Consider the following 19,647-nt stretch of genomic DNA (forward strand, 5'->3'; position numbering starts at 1 on the left):
TAATCAATTCAATTTAGTATTCATTTTAATAAATAAAAAAAAATATAACAATTACCTATACATACATCTGTATAGGACAAATTATCACCTTTAGGAAAAACAAAATAATTATATGAATATGAAAATAACCAGAAGAAAAATATTTTAAACACAACTTAACAAATTAACTTAAAAAAAAAATAATAAGTACATGCATGAATGTAAATCAATTTAATTACATTTTCTATTGTATAGAAAATAAACTAATAATTTATAAAAATAGTTATCTAAATAATTAAGTATCTTTCTTAAAGCCTAAATTACATCTCATTATAATACCAATGTCTGATAAAAAAAATATTATTATTGAAAAATACTGTAAATTATAAAACTTAAAATACACAAACTCCCATTACTAATATAAAATGAAATGTATATGTACAATAATCGTTAAATTTAGGCACTGCTGACTAGTAGTCATAAAATAATATTATTTTATATTACATGATGTACAAAAGTGTTTGAAGAATGTAACAATTAAGTTTTAGGTTCAAAATGTATATCAAATTGAGGTCCAGTATATGGAGATGTATCACTCCAGTAATCTTTAGGATCTGATATAATAGCTAATTTGATATCTTTAGATATATTTACTTCTTTAAAGTACCTGCAACATCTATTCCCTACTTCTGGAATATCAGTTTTATACGGTGGAGCTAATATATCAACAAAAGCGGCTGGACCATCAATAGTATCCACTTGATGAATATTTCCTTCCACTGGACACAGCACACACGGATCATCTGTTTCCCCAACAATAATTGGTGTCAATTTTATTGCACCAATGTTACAGTCCCTGTGAATATGAAACTTTTAGGCAAAAACTAAAAAAAAATATAAAATATTACAAATACAATACTTACTTTATTTGGCTATAATCCTTATGCACAGGAGTGTAACTTTGTATTTTAACTTTACCATAAATAACTTTCAACACACCATACATGTAAGGATGATCATGTAAAGGTATTTTAGCACCATCTCTCAACACAAACACTCCGATTGATACATTTTCATCTTCAAACACTTCAATGTAAGTAACGGGAGCTTGATGACGTCGTATAAATGTGGATCCAGACAATTTATCTAGATTGTTGTTCAATTCATATGTATCCCATCTCAATAATCTAAAATCTAAGCCAATTGACCGTGCGTCCAATTCATTGGCATTACGTTTCAATTTAATCAAATTATCGTGAAAAGCCTTTGATGTATATGAACCAGAAAATGTAGTTATTGCTTGTCTAACAACACATTCGATTTTTGATGTCATAATACCCGATGCACACAATTTTACTAAAAAATAATGTTTAAGATTTACAGTTTTACGTATAAAAATGCGTAAATAAACTATGATCGTGAACATAAGACTGATCGGAAAATATATTTTTTTTATTAAATTAACAGAAGAGAACATGTAAAATTCCGTTAAGTGACTTCCACTTTAATATAGTTTAATAGCGTTAATAAGTTTTATAATATACTTTAATATAACTTTAGTTTTTATCAATTTACATTTCAAATTTATTTTATCTAATAAATGTCTTTATCTTGTTCTCGTAACATCTTATCATTACGTAATTCTTACTATATTTTTCCATCTCTAATTTTAAATTTTGATTTTTGATGGTGGAAATGATTACCGATTTTACCAATTTACTAGGTTCTAAAGTCAGGGTTTAACCACAGAATAGATGACATTTCCAACAGTCGAGTTGTTGACCTTTTTTTTTTTTTTTTTATTACTTACTATTAGAAACACACTGAGGAATGACAAAACCAATTATATTCAAATACTATCTTAGGCACCACTTAGGGGTTTTTTTTCGATATTTACCTAAATATTGAAACATGCTATGATTATTTTAAAACAGAAAATTTGCATGGCCATCCTTAACATAATTTTTCATCTCTTTCTGAAGGTCTAATCAGCTGGAAATTTGTAAAAAGACGCTTCTATTTTATGAAATAATAGGTACAAATGGTACAATAATGTTAAACAAAACCAAAATATGGCTCGTGAATATTTAATCCGTAGACCTATAAGCTAAGTTAATATAATATATAAACGTACTACCAAATAGTATTTACTATTTGATACTATATACTTAATACTTTAGGTCTAAGGTCTAACTGGTCTAATGTTGGAAGTTGGAAATTGGAATGCATTACAATGTGGGGCGCCTGATATATTTATTGATATGCAACCGAGCATACAAACAAAGAATAAACATAATATTATACCACTGTATTTGGAACAAAAACAAACAGTAAGCCACAAAAATACAAAATGGCTTCAGGCTTATCAGTTATCTCTAGCTGTACAAAAAGCCGAACGCCGAACGGCCCGAAGCCCCGAAGAACGTCCGACACTCGTGGACTCGTGGTGGCTCGTCTGTACTCTGTAGTTCTGTTTCTGTTTTCTGGGCTCTGGCATCAGTCCCTTAATTCATAATTGTCGTCTGTCGAGTCACTTCGCCTCCGTCAGTTGGAATCCCGAAAAATATTCTGTCGTCAGTGGCTCTATGTCCTGTGTGGGCGTGTGGCCGTATGAGCCGTCTGCACTCTGTAATATTGCGTTGCACGTGCGTCATGCGTCTGTTATACCTAGTTCATCTCCATTATCGTTCCGAATAACCAAAATCTCGTCATAATATAATCAACTTACTTATATAATATTAAATAACATGGACTCCGAAGATCAAAATAATAGTGTGAGTAATAATTATATCGATAAATCAATACAATTATATATTATAATATTATCAGATATAGTTGTTCATTTTAACTCTAGGTACCTACACTAAAATCATTTTTGGAAATACTTTTATTTATTTTATTTATCCATCACATAAGAAGATGTCAATGTATGATATTTTGCTGTGTATGTTTATCATAATACACGTCTTATATTAACTTTTGCAAAGTTAATCTTTCATTGCTCATTCTGAAACTTTTCGGTTCTTAGAATGTAATGATACATTTTTAGGTATACAAATTACTTGGTTTAATAATTGAAATGTTTTAGAAATTACTAAGTACATAGGTACAGGCTCATGGTTCGAATGGTGAACTTTAAAAATTAGGGACAGTGTATGCATTTTGAAAGTTATTTTAAAGGCAATTTTTTCAGAATTCTTACAGTGAGAATTGATCAAAAACTATATCTAAATAGAAAATTAAAAGAATAACTTAACAAGTTATTGGTGAAATACCATTTTTTGAAAAATAATTAAATTTTCAGTTAATGACTCCCAGAGGCGAACCTATGAAATTTTATGCCTGGAGAAAATATTTAAATTAGCCCAATCATAGACAAAGGCTGAAAATATTTTGATATTTCTGACAATTTTTTTTTTAATAATTAGAAATATGAATAAATAAGTCAGTTACTTAAAGTTGCTGCCTTTCTGTAATATTCAGAACATAATATAATTTTACTAATTAAAAACACGGGAGCAATTAGGTGTACTATCTTCATTTATTTTATGCAATTAAAATCTTATTACAACATTAAAAAATTAAAGTTGTTACATATTATTTTTGTACAAATAAGGTATTTAAAGGGAAACTGTTTATTTTTGTCTGACTTCAGTCTACAATAATAAACATTAAACAAGTATATATCATATATTTATACATTTAATATTTACATATATCTTAATTTAAAAAATAGTTAAACATAATTTAATTTTTTCTCCAATTTTAGTAAGTGTAACAAAACCTTACTTCCAGATGAAAACAATAATCATTATAATAAATAAATAAATTATAATTATATATTATAATTTATTTATTCTGTGGACTGTGGTGTATTAAGATTATACTATATAAAAAAATTCTTTATAGTCTATAATCCGTATATACCTGTAGACATACGCTGATCGCACAGCTATGATTACAATTAATAATTTTACGCCATGTATGATTTTATTTATTATGTTTTATTCCTTCAAACGTCACCACATCATAAACAAATTATGTAAGGTAAAAATATTTTCTTAACTTTTAACACCAAACATTAAATAAAGATCCCCAAAAAAGTTACATCCAGTAAAATTGTATGAACGGGGATCAATCCTCGGCTCCCTTCCCTCTAGTTCTGCTACTGATGACTCCCTGGTAGCCGGTTTATTTTTGATAAAAATTAAGTTCTTGTTGTTTTAAATCACTGGAAATTTTCATTAACACTAATGTATTATTAGATTTGGAAAACAAATTTTAATGATGTTTCAAGAACTCAATACTTTAGGTAATACAATTACTCATGTTCAGAATACTATAAATGAAAAACATATTGAAAACTGACAGTTGTTGAGATCTTTATTTAATAATTAGGTCTTAATTAAAATGTCCTGTGCATATTATATGCATAAGACTAAGAATTATTATTTTTTCATGAATTTATTATATCTATTTAAAAATACTCGAGAGAAAACTACTTTCTACACAATCCATTTGATTTATATCTTATTGAACTATGTAATAGATTATGCTTTGTTAATTTGAACAGCGAGTTGATGAAAATAGAAATAACCAATCAACATAAACATTTAAAACACGAGAAAATAAATTATAGGATATAATATTATTACCTATTATTTGATTAATTAGGTAATTTGATATAAGCTAAAACTATTAAAAATTAATTATATGTTATCTAAAAAATAATTGAGCATTAAAAAGTAAATTTTTATAGTCAAATAAAAATAATTTAAAATATAAATCATACTGCTGCAACAAATATGTTATTTTATATGTAGATAAAATAAATGCTAATCAGTATATGTGATGTGTATGATATATTTATGGATAATTTTTAGATGGACAATGCATTAAAAAAAAAATCATCCAACCATGAAAATAATTTTCCAAAAGACTTAAATCATGGTATAACTTCATTTAAAGCTATATTGAACCAAGAAGTTTGTTTTGAGGATGACAATAATGAACAATACCTTAGTAATCTAACAATTGGAGACTTGAATACTAAAGTTAATAAATATAATTCATTATACTTGGAAAATGTAAGATTTTATTACATTTAATATTTTGTTATAAAAATTGACACTAGCCCTTTTTGTTTAGAAAATCAATGTACTTAATGCATTTGATATAGATTTAATCAGTTGTGTACAACAAATGGTAAAGAGATCTAAAGAAACAGATATTTTGGTAAATTTTATGCTGTATAAACACAATTATATTATTTGTCTTATTAAATAATAATATGATTATGATTTTTTTTTTTTTTATATATAAATAAAGGGAATTAGTAATACATTTGATGCAATTAGTAAGGTGTACTCATGTAGAGTTGATGATATTTTGATAACTGGTAATAAGTTAGTTAAAGAATTTGTGTCAGAAACCAAAAACCAAAATATTGTTAAAGAGAATGAGACGAAAACCAAACAAAAACATAGAGTATAATTTAAATACTAATCATTTAAATAACAGGTAGTATTATTAATATAGTTTTTTTTTATTTTAGAAAAAACTTATGTTAACAACAGCTGAAAAATTAACCCGTAAAGACAATCAAATGCTACTACGAAAAAATTACCTAAGTGTTGATCTTGATAATGATATGATTGACTATGCAAAACCTTCAAGAATATTGATGAATAGGTATTCTAATGACACTTATTGGCCAGAATATGGTGATTTCAAAAACATTAATGTGAATGAAAATCAACAAGAAACATATGAAATGGAAAATTTAATGAGTATGTCTAATATATCATTTTTACTTATTATTGATGTAGTCACAAATTTAAAAATATTATGCTATTTAACTTCAAGTGGGGATGGATTGCGTACAGTCACAATCAGTCAAATATGTCAGAAAATTAGACTTAATATTAAAAGTTGCAGTCAATGTGTTTTATAAAAAATTTAATGTTTGAGGTAGAGTAGAACAATTTTACTTTTATAAGAGGTGTTGCCTTCATCTTAACCATGGACTTAATTGCCTAATTTAAAATATAAGGTAGTATACCTTGTTTTAAATTACATATAAAAAAGAAATAACATAACATAATTTATGCAATATAATTTAATAAAATCATTGGTGTTGGAAATGCCTAAAATAATATTATGTTGCTATTAATATATAATTTTTCACTATTATCTAAATAAATGTTTTCATTAAAATGATTTAATATTATATTATGCATGTAAAAAAATATTATTTGCTTCAAATAAATGTTTTAATTAATATTTTAAATCATAAAATAATAAGCAATTAACTTCATAAATGTTACTAATCATCAATTAATATTACTTTAGTTTTGAATAATTTGTATAACTGAGGTGAATAAAGCTTAAAATAGTTATTGCATGAACCAAAGTTGTCTATAAGTAATAATGTTTCATTCTTCTTTGATGATAAAGCGCCCAAATCCCTTTATCTAACCTCATTTAATTTTAATTTAGTTTTTAATATTATATATATATATATATTATATATGTATATATAATATTCATTCATAAGAATTTAAAATAGGGAGTCAGCTCTGCTTTATAGAAAATATCAAGTGTATGATTGAGCAGGGGTATATATTATATAATACACAACACATTAATATATATATGAGTATTTTTAATTGCTGTAAGAATAACTTAAAAGGAGCCTTATATTAATTTTTCAAAATTTTTACCTACAAAAAAACATGTAGTATATCATGTATAAATTGAAAAAAAAATACGAAAATGTTTAAAAATTCCAAAAAGCATAAAAAGAGCAAAAATGTTTTCATGTATACCTATACCTAATTTAATGTTTAGAAAATTCTATTATAAATATTTAATGAACAATTCAATTACTTTTAAAAGTACTTGGATTTTTTCACTTTTGAATCCTCAGCCCCAATCAAGTACTGTAAGTTCAAAATAGATACTATTTTCTACCAGTAACTATTCTTAAAGTTGAATATTGATGTATTGTACCTACTAAAAAAAGTATTTTCAGACTAAAAAAAAATTCACCAGTTTAAAATCATTAAATTAATAGCTCTGCTCAAAATCTAAAAAGAAATATTTACTAGGTAACATTTTTAATATGTATATCAAGTTTTTATATTGTTTATATTTTTGTTTGGAATATAGCTGTAATCGAAAATGGAAAAATTTGCCCGTCATTTCATAAGTTTACAGCTGAACGTGATAAAAGTACAAATTGTGATGATAACATTGATATGAATGTATTAAATAATATCCAAACCCATTTTAATCAAGAAACATATCCTGAATTTTGTTCGAACATTTCTGAAGAAACTGATGATTCAATGGATGTAGATTCAAACGAACCAAGTTCACAAATAATAGTACCTACAGAACCAGGATCATCTAATCAGAATAACAACCAATTTGGTAGACAAGAAAATTTAGGTGGGTTGTTCTGTTATATTTGTTTAAAAATTAATAGGTGGTTGTTTTTGTTTATTTAGACATTTTTGTTTTTATTCAGAGTCTTTATCTCAATTATTATCAATGGTGGATACAACAAATAGCAGTGATTATACATATTTTGATCGTAAAAAATTGTGTAACCTTAAATGTCCCGATCATTGGAAAGTGAAGTTCAAAATGATGAAAACTGACAGTAATATTATTTTGCAAGTGTATTATTCATTACTCTTTAATTATGTGTATTTATTGTATTTAGGTAAAGAGAAAGCAATGCTTATTAAGTCTCGTTTAACTCAAACAGATTCCGAAACTAATGTTTCTGAATATAAATTTAGCAATTCTAAAGCTATTAAATTTAAGGTTGAGTTTAATTCAGATATATATAAGAAATTAGATGATATAATATTAGTTTCGGGTAAATGTCTATGTCGTTATGATAAATGGAAACCAAGTAATAACTTAATTCCTTCATCTGGTCAATCAGATACTGTACTTATCAGACAGTTAGTAATTATTTCAAATTGTCATAGTAGGTAAATATCTGAATTTTTACATATTTTTGTTCACTACAGATTGGAAGTTTGCAAGTTTATTAACATGATTCCTAACTGGTTTAAACATGAATTTAAGGAATTAAATTTGAATTCAAATCCAAATGCATTGTTCTTGTTACCTGAACAAGATATTCTGAAAGACACTTTATTAGTATGAAATAAAATATAATTTATACATCAATTTTAAATCATTTTAATCAATATTCAATTATATTTAGCTAAATAAAGTTCCAGTGAAGAATACAGAATATATTAACGAACATATCATGGACACTAATGATAATTCTGAGTGTGGAAATGAGAATGATGAAATTATGACTGAAAAAAATATTGACAACAATTTAACCATAGCTTTGAACCAAAAAATTACACTAGATGATGCCTATGAAGTAAATTTAAAAAAAAATATTTTACTGAACAAAGACCATTAATTCAATTTCTTTATTAAAACTTGTTTTTAAGCAGTACCTCACTTGTAATTCTGGATACATAGATACACATCAACTTAAAAAATATATTATGGATACTATCAAACCAGATAGTGAGAAATCAGTAAATATTTCATTTGGAGATGTATTACTAACACTGCCAAAGTTACTACCAGAAAATATGAAAGAAAATATAACTGTATCTATTATATATGTTGCTTTATTACATTTATGCAATGAGCACGGTTTACGTTTAGAAGACAATAATGGTGAAATTTTTATCTCTCAAAGTTCTATAAACTTGAAAAATTAGAATAAGTTTTTTAAAACAGTCTGAAATCAGCAATATAGTGAGTGTCTAATCTACAGAAGATCTCAGAGCTGTAATATAACTCCAGGATGCTGGTTAATGTAGTAATGTGAGATATTGTATGTTTAATACGTTTTTGAAAATAATTATTAACTTATTATAGTAAAAATGTTAGAATAATATTTGATAAACACTATCAATTGTTTAATTCATACATTGATTATAAGATTTTTTTATCATAGATTTTTTTTTTTTTATACTAATAAATTATAGAAAAGTAATTTCTTTAAATTATTTAAACATAAAGTTTTATATATTATTTTATATAATTATAAATTAATATTTATAATATTAAATGCATAATATATAATTTAATTGTCTTACTTCAAAAACAATTATACATATATGTACAAAAAAATAAAGGAGATTAAATCATAATATTTATAATATAATGTTAATATTTACAAATACTTACGCTTTTAGATAATTACACTTTTCCTTTAAATGTCTTTTTTAAATGGGACTTTTTTTTTTTTTTTGACATCCTACTCAAAATTTGTATATATCTGCATTATTATCTCTCAAGGTTCTGTAAACTTGAAAAATTAGAATATGTATTTTTGAACAGTCTGCATAAACAGTAGTGTAAGTGTCTAATCTACAAAAAACCTCAGAGCAGAAGTATAACCAAAGGAAAAGATACTGGTTGATATGTAATTTGAAATATTGTATTTTTAATATTTTTTTAAATAATTACTGTAGTAACAATAACGGAACAATATTCGATAAACACTAGCAATTGTTAAATTCATACATTGATAATAACATTTTTTTATTGTATTTTTTTTTTTTTTTATTTTTTTTTTTGATACTAATAAATTGCAGAAAAGTGAATATAAAATATCTTTTAGTAATTTTTTTTTAAAACATTTCAACATTAAATTCATTATTATCAAAACACAAGAACAGGAATGCATGTGTTAAATAAATTAATTGTCTTATTTCAAAAACAATTATATACTCTACAAAAAAAATCATAATTTTATAAATATAACGTTAATATTTTCAAACACTTACACTATTAGATAAATTCACTTTTTCTTTTAATGACTTTAAAAATGGAATTTCAATTTTTTGACATGCAACTTAAAAATTTATATATATCTCATTCTAAAAAATGTACGTTTTTAGAATGTTGGAAATACATTTTTTGATCAAAGAGAATCTGCCCATAAAACTATTTAAATGTTTAAAAGTTTTATCCACAGATATGATATAATACATATATATTTTACTATTTAAATTTAAAAATAAAAAAATATTTTATAGTATGCACCTTGCAGTGAGCTGCACGAGTTGCACTGTTGCTGTGTTCTGAATTGCTGCACATTTAAAATGGTAAGAGTTCAAAACAAAGTCTAATTCATTACCTGCTGGGGAACAGATTTGTATGTGAATGCATGTTTTTATTTTAATGAGATATTAAAAATTTTAGAGTTTTATAAGAAATATTCATGGTTTATATCATTCTTATTGAAATGACCCCAATTGTATTTTACATATTTTTAAATGTTTCACTAGTTTGTAAATATTTATAAACCATGACATAGGCAACGGAAAAACCCATATGTTAGTAATTTATATTTTTTACCTCTATGGGTATTGGGAAAGCTCAAAATAATAGATATTTTGCTAAAAAGTAATTTAATTTTCATCTCAGTGAAATTTAGTTTTTTAGAACATATAATTATAAAACTAGAAACAAAAAACATGTCCATAAATGATAGCAGGCGCGGATTCAGGGGGGGGGGGGGCTATGGGTGCTCGGGCACCCCCTGTCATTTAGCCACCAACAAAATAAATTTATGTTATAAATTAAATTATTTGTTATTTTTCAAAATAAAAATAATAATAATAATATCGGTGCTTTTTGTTATCATCGTCACATACGACAATAATAACTATTATTGTTAATTGTTTTCGAAGTATACTCGTATGTAACAACATGCGTCGATGGCGGAAAGCACCGATAACAATTATTATGGAAAAAAATTAGCACTAATAAATCAAACAGTAAATGGTAATATTAAGGTGTAATAATTTTTTTTTTTGAGCACCCTGTTAAAATTTTCTGGATCCGCGCCTGAATGATAGTATGCAAATTATTGTCAAAACAGTGATAAATTAAATTACTACTCTATTGTATAGAATATAGTAAATATTTAAGTCCACTTTGAGTGGACAAATAGGAGGTGTCGTAAAAACAATGTATGTTATTACAGAAAAAAAACTTCAATGTTGTAATTTAACATTTCTTTGTGGTACTTTAAGGTATCAAAAATAAATTTCTGATAGTTCCATAAGCGTACAGAAAAACAAAACAAAATAGGGAAAATCTGAGATTGTTAAACAAAGGTTAGGTTAGGTTAAGGCCTATCCTAATTAAACAGCGTTCTTTATATACGATAATTTTGATCTATTTATAGGCATAAGGTATTTCAATATTTATTAGTTTTTTAAAATTGTGGTCGATAAAAAGTTTTTTGCTCAATCAAAAATCTTAGAAGTTATTACAAGATTCCTCATAAGTAAATATAATAATAATAATAAAAATAAAGTATGTTGTAAATCCACAATACTATTTTATGAGCGCCTAATTAGTAAGAATTTTGATCAAACTCGTCAAAATCGCAGAAATTTGCATTTGAAAAAATTTGTAAAAAAAATTTCTATTTGTAAAATTGTAACTAAGATTTGTAAATTCAATACAATAGTTTCCCTATAAAATTCCCTACCCACAACACCAAAAATAGTCAAGTGAAAATTTAAATTAATTTTTGTGAGCATTATTTGAAGTTTATTTTTGTTTACATTGAATGTTTACTAGATTTTAAAATAACAAAAAGGTAATAACAGTGGCGTACGCAGGATTTTTCAATGGGGAGGGGGGGGCTTGAAAATTAATTACTATTTTATTTTTATTTTGTCCATTCTAATAATTGTAGACGTTTAGGTGAGGTATTTGAAAATGTTTGTACAACTTTAACTTCTCAACTTTTTTAGTAGAAAAAATGCTCTAATCATAAACCTCGATAGGGGTTTATGGAAGCAAATTGGATTTAGTTTGAAATTTGAAAGGTCAAAATTGAATATTCTCAGTATTTTTTAAAACAATCGGGAAAACAAAAAGAAAGATTTTTTTTCTAAAAATGTCAATAAAAAATTATTCGTTCGGTCAAAAAGCTTTAAAATGTAATACAACTTATACAAGGTTTTATTATACCTAGTTATCTGAAAATATTAACGACACATATAGGCACGATTAGTTTTTATAAGCATTTATAGTTCAATTTTTGACAAAACCAGAAAAATTAATTAATTGTAGATTAAAATTTATAAAATATTAAATTTGTATAGCTAAGACTTGAAAATTCAATACAGGTCATTCTTACAAGTTGTTCATACTTTTACCAAAAAATTACTAATTTTTTTAGGAAAATTGGTATGCAAATCAATGTTTTTTTTAAAAATGAATTTGTTCTGGTAAGACGTTTATTAATTTTCGTCTTGCTTACTATAGCTGACGACAGTTGAAGTTTGATAAATTTTTTTAAGTAATACTTATGAGGGAATGGGGGGGGGGCTTCAGCCCGTTAGCCCCCCATCTGCGGACGCCACTGGGTAATAAGAAAATACGAGAAATACGAGTATTACGCATAACTGCTAGTATTTAATTTTTTTTTGTGGAAATCAAATAAAATAATAACTGTAGATAGACTTAATTTTCATCAAATGTTTATAAAATTATTTTTCTATTTCCATACAAGATAATTCTTTCAAAGAGCTATACTACAGCAATAAATACCTAGAAATTTTTTTCTGGGTTAAAAAGTTTATCGATATAAAACAACATTCTTTATAGATTGTTGTAATAGGAGTTCAAAAATATTTTAAATACATTAGTACAATATTTGTTTAATACAGTGTTAACTTTTTAAAAAAATTCAATAAAATCATGAGAATTTTAAAATTATTTTATAAATTGAGAAATTGTATAATGATTAATTTTTATAGCAAAGGCTTAAAAATTGTATAACGTTTCTCATTTATTAATGTTCTTACCGAAATAAAAAAAATTTAGTTAATGAATCTGCCTTGTAAGAATATGAGATGCTCATTATTTTACTTATTTTTATAATACGGACAAATATTATTTTAGGTAGTTTCAAGCATTTTATTTTAGCGGTAACACGGAACTTTGTATAGGCAATTTAGCTACATAACTGTCGCAAGTGAATTTTTGTCGGTATCTTATAATTTTACAATAACGTTTTATTACTTTCAGTTTAATTGTTGTAGATACCATTTTAATAATTAATAATAATTATTTATGGCATGGTATGCGTATTCATAAAAAATACTTAGTAATATTTAAGAACTTAATAATATTGTAATTGCGTAAGTGCCGGAGCTGTTCAACTATTATTACATAATTTTATAATATTATATTATAATTTATAATTTGTTTTGTACCTACATCTCAAACTTTCTTCATAACGATGTTATATTGTAACTCACTAATCTCTGTTACATATAAAAAAATGATTGCTACAATTACAGTTTTTATTCGTTCGCCCAATGACCATAATAATAATATTATATTCCATTCGATTATGTGGCGATACGTTACGAAAGATTCGTTGTAGCTGAGTTCGATTTTTTTTTTTTATTATCATAACGCTAAATTAACGTAACATCGTTTAATTTGATTATTATAAGTTATGTGATTTTTATACTCACAAATATGATTTTATAAATTAAATAAATACACTTATACCCTATTATATACAGCGCTCAAAGTGTGGGTATAGTGCGCCCCAAGACCAACTCTGGTTGAACCCCGATCTTACCCAATATCATATTAATCGATTCGTACATAACTGTACAAAATATTCCCTTCTATAAACAAAAACATACGCTACTAACCCTTTAGAAGACGTCACACGGGCATTTGTTTTCTCCACGATTCACGAGCTTACAAACGTACAACTTGGAAAATTTTACGTTCACAGTAATACGTTTTATTCTGCAATTTCTAAAATTAGATTGAACTCACAAGAATATTATACAGGACATCTCGAAGGGTTTTATTGATATTATAATTTTTTAAATATGTTATGACCATTTTAAAACTGTGTGTTTTATTTAAGATTCTGAGCGGAGCGATGAATGTATTGATTTTACCATGATGTGTGTTTTTATTTATTTTTTGTGTCTGTCATCACGTTTTGGGGCAGTAAAAATGCTTCGATTTTTGACTTCACAGTACCTCGTTCGATCAGAAAGTGAATCTAGTTGGTACTTTGGGGGGGGGGGTCATAAGTGAACAATTCTTAATACTTTTCTAAATAATCGAGAAAAACAAACTAAAAATTAAGGGAAAAACGGGAAATTTTACGCACACTCATTTTTCAACAAAATCGATTTTGGTTTTTGATGTAACTTTAAAAAAAATGACCATAGATACATGAAATGTTCACTGAATGTGAATAGAAAAATATAGAAAATAATATATAATTGTTTCGGACACCACGGTGTACCGCAGATAAAAGCACCCACCAATTTTCGCCCCTCCAGTGTCCGACGACAGTTCGTCTGGCGATAGCTATGCCGCTAACCAGACAGTTGACCGACAATAGTGACACCTTTTTTTGTCTTTTCCCAACGGTTGGGCCTGACACACGTTTCTGTCCGCCCACCGTTATTGCGTGCCATTTTTTTTGTGCCACCACACCAGTGGCGGCGTGAATATTTTTCATTTATGAGTCCAAAACAATTTTTAGGGACCACTCACCCTCAAAACTGTCGGATAAATTGTTTAAGTATTAAAAATGTTCTTAATAATTTTTGTGTCAAAAAACTGTCCTTCATCATATATTAGATAAATCTGACGGCTTAACAAAATAGGAATTATTATTGAAGCTTTTATTGTTGTGCGAATCTTTACTTGGTATCCCAGAATAATCAGTTGTATACTGTCTAGAGTCTTTACATAACAATGGTCAGCCAACTTTTTGCACTAGGAGGCCATATTCACAAATGTAATATTTTAAATATTCACTAATTTTTCAGAAATGACTTTATTTCAAAAATTATCTTACCAAAATATGATAAAATAAATACAAATACTTAAATTAACTGAACATTAATGATTTTTTTAAGTAGATGTGAAGTAAAAGCAAAAGATTCAATAGTTTGTTCAATATCAATCTCAATATCACGTTCGCATGATAGAAACATAAGACTCTCAAGCCTAGATTGATTCATTGTAGATCTTAGTCTTGTCTTTATGATTTTGACCTAAACAAATTTAATTTATTTCATTAATTAAATTAATAAAACATTATAATATTATAAAATAGATATTTGAATATTTCATATTATATGACTTATTCAATTTCTCGAAAATTTAAAATTTAAAACTGAAAAATAAGGATGTTATTAAAAAGAATTCAATAATACCAAATACCTTAGAAAAAGATCTTTCAGCAGAAGATGATGATTCTGGCATTGTGCATAACCCTTGATAGGCCAAAAACAAACGCCGTATGTAAATCATGGTTACTTAAAAGTTGCATCACATCTAGTATAGTTGTCTCGTTTTTTGTTCCTGGATCAATTACACTTTTAACACGAGTTTCGATAGATTCTTCACCTTCATCAGATAAAAATATAATCTCTTCATCATTAGATACAACTGCTTCATTGGGTTGGCATTTATGAAGTGTAGACGTGTAGTAGTTGGTAATGTTGAACTATTTATTAATTCGATAAAGCATTTACTAAATGTAATGTATTCTGATATAAGCTGTTCATTATTTATTCCGTCAATCCATTGTGCAATACATGTGGTGGCCACACCAAATCTGTTGTGGTCAATTTTTTATATTCAACGGTTGACGCGGGCCCGCGTAATAGCCGTTTGAATTCAAAATTTTCTCTTTTCAACCGCCAATCGACGACGGACGACACCGACACGCGATAAGCGCGCCTGGAACGGTCGATCCGCCGAGACTCCGAACCGGTCGACAGCAGAGTGAGTTGTCTGACCGACACTGAACGACACACGCTCCTCACCACCCCGCTATTTTGATTTTCGTGTTGATCATTTTCTGGCGGTTGTATTTTCAACCACCACAATAAAAAAAATCATTATACCGCGAACTGTTTGTGTTTTTTTTTCACCACTCCCTACACTAGTGACACCACTGACTCACGCGGTATCCGTCCAGGACCGCCACACGGTTCTGTCGGAACCAAGGTGTGCGTTATTGCAAGTGTTTAACTTATAGGCAAGTCGGAAATTATTTTGTGCTTTGCAGCCGCTGCGTGTGTGACCCCGATTGCTGTTTTTGTTTCTGGAACATCGTGTCACCTGTCACCAGTGAAGGACCACGTGCATCATCCGACAAATTAATTTAAACCAGGTCGTCTTTATATTATTCTTTATTTTTTGTACACTAGTCTTCTTGTATTTTTTAATACTATATTATACGTATTATTATTATATCTATTTATTGTATTAATTATTCCCGAGCAGTGCCGGCCCAAGATACAGGCGAACCGGGTGGTTGCCGCGGGCGCTACTTTTTTAGGGGGGCTTTTAATATACGAATATTTTATACATTTTAGCATAATATTTGTTCAAATTAACAATAATATAGCAAAATGAATAAATTATCAATGACAGAATATTCTGTTGTATATTTTTTTTTATAGATTTTACTCCACTTTCTAGTTTTAGATTCTGAACGAAGTGATGAATGCATTGATTTTACAATGATGTGTTTTTTTTTTGTTTTTTTGTTTTTGTGTCTGTGTACTGCATAACTAGTCGAAATAATGCTTCAATTTCAAACTTTGGGGGTGGTTTCCGATGTAAAAGTGTTTATCCTTGGTGCATTATACAGGTCAAAAGTATACATTTTCCAATAGTTTTCAAAAAAATCGAGAAAAACAAAAATAAAAATGACAGAAAAACTGGAATTTTTACGCAAAACCAGTTTTCGACCAGATCGATTTTTTTTATATGGTTGTAATTCAAAAACTAATCACTGTAAATACTTTAAATTTTCACCAAATGTTCATGCTAGTGTTATCTATATACAGTTTAATTTTTTTAACATTTACGACTTTTTTTCAGTTATTTATAGACCACTAAAATTTTCAATTTATTTGAGAAGTGCCGGTAAAAAAATGTTGGACGACCAAAAAAACATGAAAAATTAATACAAGGTTCTTTATGAGTTGTTCTTATTGTAGCTAAAAAAAATTAAAAATCGTAAGTCACATTTTTTTTTACATGCATTCAAATTTTAATTTTGACAACATACGTAAAAATCACATAAATTCGCAAATTATTTTAAGCTAGATATTCAAAATAAATTTTCTTTTTAAATCTAAGATTTGATGTCTCCGTTCAGAATCGTTTTTCGTATACAATGATACCTATCATTGCATTCAAATTTAACCTACCTTAGTCAGAGGTCCACCGCACCCCCAATGTACAGCAGAGCGATACCCACTTACCTACCCGCTTTTTATTATTGTATTACAAATATATTAAAAATAATATACAATGATATTTAATCATTAACTCGGGAAAGCCAAAAAAGTATGTGTTACAGGCACTTACAGCCGATACGTTTATAAATTGTATCCAAATAAGTTATGCAATCCTTTACCTATCCATAAATATAAAAATTTTAAACAAAGTAAGGGTGCCTTTCAAAAAATTTCCCGGGGCATCAAAATACCTTGGGCCGGCCCAGTTTCCGGGGCGCCTTTTACTGGTAAACGAAAAAAAAGTCCGGGGAAAAAAGTCCGAATAGACGGAAAAAAAGTCCGAGAAAAAATTATTTAAATATAAATTAGATATTAAATTCAAATAAAATTAGTTCCTAAAAAAATATTAAACAAAAATATTTTATTAAGTTTATTTTTTTTTCAAATAATATGTTTTAATCGCTTTGTATGTCTACTATATGGAAACAGGTTTATACACAATGATATTTCAGTTAGGGTCTAGGGGTATTTCCGTATAAAACTAACGAGTAACATTACTACAACTACAACTTATCTAGAATATACCTACCTAGGATATATTATATCACTCGGGGTTTCCCGAGTGTCTCCTAGGTCATAGCAGTGTTAACAGTAATAGTGTAATACATAATTTTATAATAATCATAATGGATAGTATAAAATTAATAAAAAATGGTAAAACAGTTGTTTGTGATGGATTTACATATACAATCCAGCATAAACTAAAAAAAAAGTAAAAGATGGAAATGTTCCCAGAAGTCTTTGAAAAAATGTCCTGGTGTATTAATTACTAACAGAGGTATGTAACCTGTATATTTATAATATATTTAAGTTTTGTTACTAATTTAAATATGTAAAAAATATATTTATATATGCAAATTTAAAGAATCCAAGCTTAGATTTAGAACATTCACATGCTGGTGATCTACACATCGGAATCGTTGAAAAAGCAAAAGAAGATATGAAAGACCGATTTAGAATGTCAACAAATACACCTTCTCAAGTTTTTGCGGAAGTAGTCAATAATTTGCCAAAATAAGCTCTGAAATCCATGCCAAAAGAAAACACCGTAAAAAGAAAGTTGCGTAATTGTAAAGGTCGAATGTATCCAAAAAAATCTCGAACTCTAACAGAGCTAAGTATATTTGGTGATTATGGACATTATATAAAAATGAACGCTTTTTATTGTACGATAGTGGACCTGATTCTGATGAACGAGTAATTATTTTTTCTTTGGATGATGGTTTACGATATATCACTGATGAAAACAATTGGTTTTGTGATGGAAAATTTTCTCTAAGTCCTGAACATTGTTTACAACTATATGTTATAAGAGTAAAAAAAAGAGACTTATTTGTGACTGCTGTTTATTGTTTATTAGAAAGAAAAACAAAAAGTACTTACATAAAAATGTTTAGTATTTTATACGAGAAATGTGCTGAACTTAATTTTTTTCCTGATCCAAAAGAATTACATATTGACTTTGAGCAAGCGACTATTCAGGCGGCTCGTTAAATAATTGGATTTGAATTAGAAATAAGATGATGTTTTTATCACCTGTGTCAAAACACGTACCGAAAAATACAAAATTTAGGGTTACAGAAGTTGTATATAAATAACGACAGTTTTAGTCATTTTTGCGGAATGTTAGATGGATTAGCTTTTTTACCATTACACAAAATGTATGAAGGTATGAACTATTTAAAAACTGTTGTTCCGCCAGAAGCTAATGAGTTACTGGAGTACTTTGATTGTACATACGTCACGGGTACATACAAAAAAGTTGGTTCGGGAGAATGTATAAAACAACGTCGAATTAAAGCGTTATATCCGCCAGAGATTTGGAACGTGCACGAATCGACATTAAATGGGGAACATCGAATAAACAATATTTGTGAGAGCTGGAATAATAGATTCAAACATTTGGTGGGGCATAACCATACTACGATATGGAAGCTAATTGATAAAATGCGACAAGAAATAAGTGTCGATATCGCAAAAATAGAATTAAATAATATCGGGCTAACATCTAAAAGGAAAGAAAATACTTTGGAATACCGTCTTCAAATATTATGTCAATGATCTGCAGATAACGAACCAGTCGAACTGATATTACAAAATATGTGTCTACACACTGTCTACGAAAAAGGAGTAGGGACTAGGGAGTAGTATCGATAATGGTATGTATATAATAATAATAAATAATACAATTTTTTTTGATAATTTTTCTCACGCAATGTAATTATATTTATATAATTATATCAATTTTTTAATATAATAATTTAATATATAAGTATTT

General features: G+C 27.3%; 3 protein-coding genes and 1 long non-coding RNA gene across 5 annotated transcripts; 2 read left to right on the forward strand and 2 right to left on the reverse strand.

Moving 5' to 3' along the window:
- On the reverse strand, positions 1-1,546 carry LOC107164682 (2-aminoethanethiol dioxygenase). Its single transcript, XM_015512592.2, has 2 exons — positions 903-1,546; positions 1-835 (listed from the first exon to the last, which is right to left on the reverse strand). The coding sequence occupies exons 1-2, from the start codon at positions 1,454-1,456 to the stop codon at positions 517-519; spliced, it is 873 nt and encodes a 290-aa protein (XP_015368078.1). The 5' UTR covers positions 1,457-1,546; the 3' UTR covers positions 1-516.
- Positions 1,547-2,355: 809 nt separating this feature from the next.
- On the forward strand, positions 2,356-9,647 carry barr (non-SMC condensin I complex subunit H). Of its 2 annotated transcripts, none has more exons than XM_089223549.1 (11): positions 2,356-2,753; positions 4,863-5,066; positions 5,128-5,214; positions 5,308-5,466; positions 5,534-5,768; positions 7,150-7,431; positions 7,511-7,645; positions 7,709-7,955; positions 8,025-8,157; positions 8,225-8,395; positions 8,469-9,647. In XM_089223549.1, the coding sequence occupies exons 1-11, from the start codon at positions 2,727-2,729 to the stop codon at positions 8,745-8,747; spliced, it is 1,959 nt and encodes a 652-aa protein (XP_089079675.1). In that variant the 5' UTR covers positions 2,356-2,726; the 3' UTR covers positions 8,748-9,647. The 2 variants fall into 2 exon arrangements, with proteins under 2 accessions (XP_089079675.1, XP_089079676.1); XM_089223550.1 differs by having other exon boundaries at positions 2,357-2,753; positions 8,472-9,647.
- A 5,286-nt stretch (positions 9,648-14,933) lies between these two features.
- On the reverse strand, positions 14,934-18,957 carry LOC149057116 (uncharacterized). Its single transcript, XR_016190906.1, has 2 exons — positions 15,274-18,957; positions 14,934-15,104 (listed from the first exon to the last, which is right to left on the reverse strand). It is a non-coding gene; the product is annotated as an uncharacterized LOC149057116 (long non-coding RNA).
- Positions 18,902-19,572, forward strand: LOC149057117 (uncharacterized). The gene has a single exon (XM_089223553.1). It carries the CDS (start codon positions 18,993-18,995, stop codon positions 19,428-19,430), a length of 438 nt encoding a protein of 145 aa, XP_089079679.1. The 5' UTR covers positions 18,902-18,992; the 3' UTR covers positions 19,431-19,572.
- Positions 19,573-19,647: the final 75 nt, after the last annotated feature.

Source organism: Diuraphis noxia, unplaced genomic scaffold (assembly GCF_037042655.1).
Source record: "Diuraphis noxia isolate RWA-SAM2 unplaced genomic scaffold, SU_Dnox_SAM2 contig0003, whole genome shotgun sequence".
NCBI classification, from domain to species: Eukaryota; Metazoa; Arthropoda; class Insecta; order Hemiptera; family Aphididae; genus Diuraphis; species Diuraphis noxia.

Excerpts from the sequence above, each read along its gene's own strand:
- barr (XM_089223549.1), top strand. The coding sequence starts at position 2,727 with ATGGACTCCGAAGATCAAAATAATAGT. Across the intron at positions 5,215-5,307 it reads CTAAAGAAACAGATATTTTG|GGAATTAGTAATACATTTGA; the intron begins GTAAATTTTATG and ends ATATAAATAAAG. Across the intron at positions 7,432-7,510 it reads TGGTAGACAAGAAAATTTAG|AGTCTTTATCTCAATTATTA; the intron begins GTGGGTTGTTCT and ends GTTTTTATTCAG.
- LOC107164682 (XM_015512592.2), bottom strand. The coding sequence starts at position 1,456 with ATGTTCTCTTCTGTTAATTTAATAAAAAAAATATATTTTCCGATCAGT. Across the intron at positions 836-902 it reads AAGGATTATAGCCAAATAAA|GGACTGTAACATTGGTGCAA; the intron begins GTAAGTATTGTA and ends TCATATTCACAG.
- LOC149057117 (XM_089223553.1), top strand. The coding sequence starts at position 18,993 with ATGTTAGATGGATTAGCTTTTTTACCATTACACAAAATGTATGAAGGT.